This window comes from Rhinichthys klamathensis, unplaced genomic scaffold, assembly GCF_029890125.1.
Source record: "Rhinichthys klamathensis goyatoka isolate OS25496 unplaced genomic scaffold, OSU_Roscu_1.1 h1tg000666l_1, whole genome shotgun sequence".
NCBI lineage: Eukaryota > Metazoa > Chordata > Actinopteri > Cypriniformes > Leuciscidae > Rhinichthys > Rhinichthys klamathensis.
Genome location: NW_026607105.1, coordinates 56,656 through 64,122, shown reverse-complemented (window position 1 = coordinate 64,122; position 7,467 = coordinate 56,656). Strand labels below are relative to the sequence as shown.

The 7,467-nt window shown below is 39.8% G+C and overlaps 1 protein-coding gene across 1 annotated transcript; it reads right to left on the bottom strand.

Moving 5' to 3' along the window:
• Positions 1–324: 324 nt before the first annotated feature.
• Positions 325–6,592, bottom strand: osr1 (odd-skipped related transcription factor 1). The gene is made up of 3 exons (XM_056241737.1): positions 6,347–6,592; positions 2,126–2,806; positions 325–1,372 (listed from the first exon to the last, which is right to left on the bottom strand). Exons 2-3 carry the CDS (start codon positions 2,785–2,787, stop codon positions 1,240–1,242), a joined length of 795 nt encoding a protein of 264 aa, XP_056097712.1. The 5' UTR covers positions 2,788–2,806; positions 6,347–6,592; the 3' UTR covers positions 325–1,239.
• Between the last annotated feature and the right edge of the window lie 875 nt (positions 6,593–7,467).

Sequence of the window (7,467 nt, the reverse complement as noted above, 5' to 3'; positions counted from 1 at the left end):
TGTTCTTTGAAGCTTTCTGCTGCTAATTCTGGAGTTTAAAAATAGATCCGCCCAAGTTCACCTTGTTTAGTTAGAGTTTGTGCCGAGTCAAGGATCTAACACTCCTCATAATGCTAGAACAAGTCTTTTTTTGTCTCTCTAAACTCCCCATTTAACCTCTGAATTGTGTTTGCAGGTGTGTCTGTTTACACTGATTTCTCTATGAGACATGAACTTTCATGCCCTCTGATCTAAAGCTCAGAGAAAGAATAGAGATGCTCATGAGGACAGCAGCAGATGTCGTCCCCCAGGCCATTAAGTCAACCCATGTCTACACATCACAGATCATTATTTATTGATTTATTCAGTCGAGTGTAGAGCACACTGTTTATCCCTGCTTTTTGTTTAATGTTGAATTAGTCTGTGAAGACAAATCCCCTTTATTTGTGCCAGTTGTACCCATGTATCACCAGATTTAACATTTCAAAAAACGTGCTGAGAAGGATTTTATATAGGGTTAGGATTTGCATTAGGACAAACATGCATTTGATACAGAAATGACTATTTATTTTCAAAAAATAAGTTTAAGGAATCCAGTGATACATGTAAATAAACAATAATCAGATTAAAGTGCCAAATATCAGTTATACAAAAAGGAATCTGTACAAAAGGAGGAATTACATGATTGAAGGTCTTTGGTGAGAAGGAATGACTGCTCGACTGACTTTGGGTTTTAAATGCGAGAGCTTTGGTGGTCTCTCAGTAACTGCATAGGTCCGAAGAGTCTGCCTTCATCAACGACAATGTCAACAATATCTAGAAAAATCACTGTGTACAAAAATAAAACACAACAGATCATTCGGAATGGAGCAGTGCAGATTAAAATCATCACAGATCTCACAATAGCTGTTCTCTTTGGTGTCGGCGCTCTTCTTGCTTATTTGTTCTTTCTTAAACAAATCAATCAGTTTGATTGTCTTAAATCCATGTTAAAGCTTCTGCTCAGTCTCGTGACTTCTCATCCGGGTTCTCCATTCCTTTGTTTCAGTCAAACTTTTAAGGCATCATGGCTGTAGGTTATGGAAGGATGCCTTTTCAGGAAGCTCTTTGGTCAAGCCTAATCCATCTTTGGTGCGTGAAGCCGTGCGCAGAGGTCCACGGCCCTCAGATGGAGTCTCCGTGGCCTTGGGATGACAATGTTTTTGGCTGGAGTCACTAGGTTTTGTTTTATAGTGTCCCCATTGATTGAAGCAGATGCCCTCACTTTATCTTGGCTGGTTTGAGCTCCTTGACCTGCATGTGTAATGTTTTGTGGACAGCAAGAGTTCTGGACTGACAGAAACCCTTTCCACACTCCTGGCATTTAAATGGCTTCTCTTTGGAATGGATGTACCTTTAGAAAAGAGAGAGAGAGAGAGGGAGAATAGTTGCGGTTTGTTAATGGATGTAAGCATGTTTACAACTTAAACAACACAGATTTTAAAGTGGTCTGAGCATTTTTCTGCCATTATTCTGCCAAAAAATGTGAACTATTGAAATGATGGCGATTTTAAATGGAAGCTAGTGCAGTAGTTTAATCTTCCGAGTCGTGACAAATCTTTGGGTCTCCAAATGGTAATTAAATCTCATAAATGATGCATATCTAGCGATAACTGTCAGTGAGGAAAAGAGCCAAGATCATTACTGAAGAACTGAAGGAGATTGTTCAGCATGTCTCAACTAATTTAAATCATTCTTATAGTACTGGCATATCAAATGTCATAAATCACCAGAGCAGGTGTGGTTTAAAACAAAACTGATTTTTCTGCATCTGTTGTGCTTGAGGCTTAACTTTAACCACATTAACTCTAAGCTCAAATTGTTATTTTAGAATCTGCATAACATTTAATACTTGCATTTATATGTGTGCATATAAACCTTTTTTAAATAACAAGTACTTCACATTATACCCTGTGTTATTTTTCGAACTGGAATGATGGGAGAGTATTACCAGGTGCGGTAATGCTTGATGAGGTCATGATTGGAACAGAATCTGCAGGAGGTTGGGAGTTTGTGGGTGGGCAGGAGTTTACGTTACTGTACGCTTTATGTATGAATGTGCAGGTATAAGCAGGAATATGTTTCTAGATCAGATGTGAATCCTTACCTGTGGTCTCTCAGGTGGTCCTGCCTCCTGAAGGCCTTGTGACAGATGTCACAAGTGTATGGCCGTTCGTCTGTGTGCGTGCGCTCGTGGATCAACAGGTTGTAGGACTTAGTGAAGTGGCGGCCACAGAACTTGCACACAAACTCCTTTTTCGTCTTGGACGGAAGTCGTCCCCGGCTGGGTTTTCTTTCCGGCGAGGAGAGCTTGGCCACATCCAGCAGGCAGCCCAACGAGGGCGAGCGAACGTGCCCGTTGTTAATGCTCAGATCTTCGGCCTTCAGGGCGTCGTCTTGCGTGGCGGCCGCTGCCAGGTTGGCAAAGTCAAAACGAGGTTTGCTTTTGCTGGATGCTCCAGAACCAGGCCCGGGGGATTCCTGCTTGGCGGGCTGGACGAGATGGGGGAACAGAGGGATTGAGGGTAGAGGGAAGCGGGCGTCCACCAGGCCAGGCAGCTTGGAGAAGGTACAGCGTGGTAAAGTGAACGGTGGGTAGCCCAGAGTCCACTGGTGCAGGTGGACGGCATGCAGGGCACTGAAACTATAGATGCTGGGCATGTGGTCGGCGGGCAAATGCAACCCGTTGGAGGTATGAAGGAAGGAATAGTTCGCCAGCTGTAGAGAGGGATGAAGAGGCACGGGTGCTGGGAGCGTCTTACTGCCCATGTCTGATTCCAGAAAGTTTCTGTTTGAGACAAAGACAGAAAGAAAAATTAGTAAAGTAAGAGCAACTAACACAGTGTCTCAAAAAATAATACACCTGCAGACATCCATTGAGCATTTGCTCACTATGTTTACATTTTATGTTATAGTATAGGCCTGTATTATGCGTTACTTGGAAACAGCTTGTTTTAGGTCCTTACAGGCTGAAGGGACTTCCCTAAAAAGAAAAAGAAAAACACGCGCACACACTCATGTCAAGACATAAACTGCACATGTCAAGTGAGACACCTTGTCTGACATATTGAAAGAGCACACTCCAACATGAGCACAAAGCAAGGCTCAAGCCTGCCAGATGAGTGTGTGTGCATGTACATTTTGGTGTGGGCGTCTTCTGAATGCCGAAAATATGCCTATGGCCATGAAGACGAAAGACAGTAGGTGACATACCTGCCTCAACTGTTTAATCAGGTTGGATGAGAACAGACACAAAGCACAATAACTCCTCTTTGTCTCATCAGGAACTACAAGCACACACACACTCAAACAAACAGGCTTGGTGTGTGTATACAGTGTTACTCATATCGTCTGGAGGATTTTTTTTCACACAGTTTTATAAGTACCACGTGAAACGAAACAGTGTGTTGTGTGTTATATTACTGAATACAAAACGAGACTATGCTATGGTTCTGATGGATGAGGTCAAAGCGTTGCAAATGTTGTACACAATTTTAAGTCATAGCCTATGTGTCATGTTTCTAAAGTTCAAGAAAGTAAAAAAAAAAAAAAGGAAGTCACATCTCTATAACAGTTTTTTAGCTAAAAAGTCTGAAATGTAAATGATGACGTTTATCTTGTGTGTATTTCTGTCTTGAATACTCATCGTGATGCGGAGAGGGTCTGATCTGCGGTAAATAAAAAGTGAAATAGCCCTAATTAGTCTTTCTGAAGCTCAAAGCTCCCCCGGGGATTTGGACGCTCTGATCATGGCGCAGAAGTAATTGACTTTTACTTACGGAGGTCATTAGAGGAGATCAGGACTCGCTCCCGAGAACAGGCTCGTACCCTTAACCCTTTGAAGTCTACATACCTTTAAACGATTGACGGAGGGGAATGTGTCAGGAAACTATCTACTTAACCGTTAAATCTAACGCCAGTTGAACGTTTTAGGGGGGAATAGACATTTCTGAATTGTGGGATTTCACAAGTGCTTGGACATTTTTTTCCGGTACATTGTTGGCTAATTGGTCGGATTTGCGCGCTGTGTCTGGATAAATCTCCCAGATTTTGTCCCCCACGCCAGGCAGAATCAGTATTGTGGGGCTAAAGACGTCTATCCCAGACAAGGTGGTGAAAGAGTCTAAAAAATCACACCGCAATTTGCTGAGCTCGTGGTCGGCTACCCCCATCCACCCTGGGATACAGATCTCAAATGTGACACGTCCTCCTCAAAATGTGGTGAAACATTTATATATATATATATATATATATATATATATATATATATATATATATATATATATATATATATATATATATATATATATATATATATATATATATATATAATCAAAACATATTGTAGGCCTAAAGTAAAATCTGATTTGTTAAGCCTAATTTGAAACATCCATGCATTTGCAAACACCCATCAGTGTGTAAATACTGCAAGAATATTGTCAGACGCATGCATGGCAAGTGCCTCTGTCCATCATTAACCCTCCTTCCTTATCAATAACTGTGATTACTCAGCTTTCATCAGTTGCGCATTGAGCGCGCGGAGGTCATAAGTGTTTTATCTCTCGGTAGGTGTGAATGTGCGCCTGTCGCGAGTATGGAGATCACAGAGAAATCTCGACGTGTATTACAGGATTTAATCACGGTCTCGAGGTTCATGCGTTAACGACGAGTCTTTGGTCAATTGTCCAACGATTATCAAGTAAGTGTATGTTTTCCTTTTTCTGCGCAGCCCCCCGAGAGGATGTGATCACTTAACCCTGGAGAGAGGGAAACACACCATTCATTAAGCACCGCCAAACAGTTGACTAAATATACAAATATATGTAAGTATTGTGGAGAAGGCCTAGCGCTTTATTGTGTTTTCAGTTTGATGTAAAACGCATGTGCCTGTACTAGCCTCTATATCATAAGAAAAATAATTGACAGTGGAATATTTTAAAGTACTGAATAATGGCTAGCATATTGTCAGATTCATACTGATGCACTTTGTGTAATCAGATAAAAATATATAACAGTTAAAGCTGAAAGGGTCACAGTACAAACACTAAAATACTTATTAATTTTAAATGCTTAATCTTTGAACTGATGCAATATCGAAATTCGTTGCATCTTCTCGCTAGAAATTAAACAAATTGTGTAGCCTATACCTTAAATGTTTTTAGGAGTCATTTCTGACAGGGGGCATTCAACAGAGGTGGTCATTAATTTATGACAAAACCATAACATGAATATTTTAGGCTAAAATGTTAATCGTTATTAATATCTAAAATGTTTCAATTGTTGGGTGCATTTAGATTATGCTTAAATGTCTTGTAGAACACTTTAAATGCAAAATAAAATCATTCTGGGGCAAGAAAAACATTTATTTATACATTTGCATATTTTAAAATGTGCCCGTATTATTTAAAAAAACAAAAACAAATATAGGCTATAGTCCATATTATTTTAAAAGGAATGACATTTCGTTTTTTTAAATATTAAAAGGGTCGCAACCGTTCATGATTAATTGTACCTAGGCTACTGGATTTTTATGGGAGAAAAAATATATTTTGTTTTATTTTTGACCATTTTGATGCTTCCGCAAGACGTGAGGTGAACGAATAGCGCTTAAAATAAACCGAAACAAACGAATAACTGCTAATTTTCTCATCACCGAGCATCACTGTAAAACCATTCAAACCACACGCGAACCACGACTCGAGATCACCGACCACAAGGCCTCGCATGGCTTCGAAAAAAGAAAGTTTTCTACATATGCATAATACAATCTGAAGTTTACAATTTACTTGAACGAATTTGTTAGTTTTTGAACGAAAAACATTGGGTGACATGAGAGCATGCAGCTTCAAGGCGTTCCACAGACGACATTTGTGAATCTTAGTTTTTTTTAGTAACATGTATTGTAGGCTATGTAGTGTAAACAAGTTATTTTATTCCCACAACAATATTTCAAACGTATTGACACCATTTATAATCAATAAGAATTTGCAATGCGCATCCCACCTGTCGATCACTGACCCGATCACCATTAAAGACCATCATTTACACATTAGTTACTTTGCTGTGACTTTTATCTGCATTAAGCAACAAATTACTTAGACATTGCAATGAAGTTAATTCAACAACTGTTCCAAGAATTTTCTTTAAACAGCTAAAGTGTTACAAGTTGTACCCGTCATGCTTTACAAGCAATTTCTCGCTTTACTAATTCATTCTTAAATGCACTTGAACATTACACATTTGTAGTTCACGTCTTGTGCAGGGAATCATTGACAGTGCAATAGTAAAAGCTTGTCAAAAATATTCCAAAAAGCCAGAAAATATTTACCAGGTCTTGGTGAAGCAGGGCGATCCAAAATAAGTTTTAGAGTCACTTAGTTTTCCCACAGCGTTTTTAAATGCAGTGCAAAACTCTCAGGCGCATCGGAGAAATGTTCGTCTTCCTCAGCATGTTCTCGCAGCAGAGACACGGGAAAACCCTGAAGTTCGCACAGCTGTGGTCCAGCGGTTGTGCGCTGTGAGTATTTGGTTACTCGGGGTAGAAACTCTCTCTCTCTGTGTCTTACTCTAGCTCTGTCTTGTGGTCCCAAAGTCAAACCGCCTCTTTATTGTAACCCAACCCGCGACGTCACACAGCCAAACCCCCAAAATACTGAAGTGAAGTTTCCTCCACTGGTACAGCAGCCCTCAACGCTGAAGGACCAAACACACGCAGACTTTTATCCAAGGCATACATGCTAGAGGACTGAACTGAACTCCACTGCAACTTTTGAAACTTTTTACGTTGGAAAGGTCTTCCACCCCTTGCGCGCTGATAAGGGCGGTAATCAGCAGAAGGAAAGAGAAAAAATATAAATAATTAAAATAGGAACATTTTGCATTAAATATGTTACAATGACAAACAGCCTACTTTTTCCACATTATTATTATTACTATAAAGAAGATTTCACTTATAAACTGAGCTTAGAAAAGTGTAAGTAAATAAACGTTCTCATCAATAAAGCATAAAGTCGAAGCATTATTGTTTAAAGTGAGCTTCTGTGCGAGGTGGGGGTGGCAACAAATCAAGCTTCACTTTGTATTAATTAAGGTAAATATACAACTGTCACCTTTAACTTGTGCTCTCTGCGAGAAAGAAATGAGAGACCAGTTTTAAACGTCCCAAAACCATTAGTCAATTTGTCACCCCGACCCCATGAAGACATTAAGAGCACGAGTCTCATTTTAGTAACACGGGAAAGGTGAATTCAAGAAGTTCGAGCACCTCTCTTTGATACAAACTGAAGTGCGGTGGAATAAACTTTTCCTCTTGGGGTCAAACACACATAGATTAGCGTAAACTGCGAATGAGGAAAACATATATTGTGTAGCTATAAGAGAGAAAGAAAAAATCATTTAGTTTACAATGAAAATAGAATGTGTAGCCTACTTCGATTTCAACATTTCTGC

What these genes read in the sequence shown, in the direction of transcription:
- osr1 (XM_056241737.1), bottom strand. Translation starts at nt 2,787, where the DNA reads ATGGGCAGTAAGACGCTCCCAGCACCCGTGCCTCTTCATCCCTCTCTA. An exon ending in GACCACCTGAGAGACCACAG is followed by an intron (nt 1,373 to 2,125) that starts GTAAGGATTCAC and finishes TCTTTTCTAAAG; the next exon opens with GTACATCCATTCCAAAGAGA.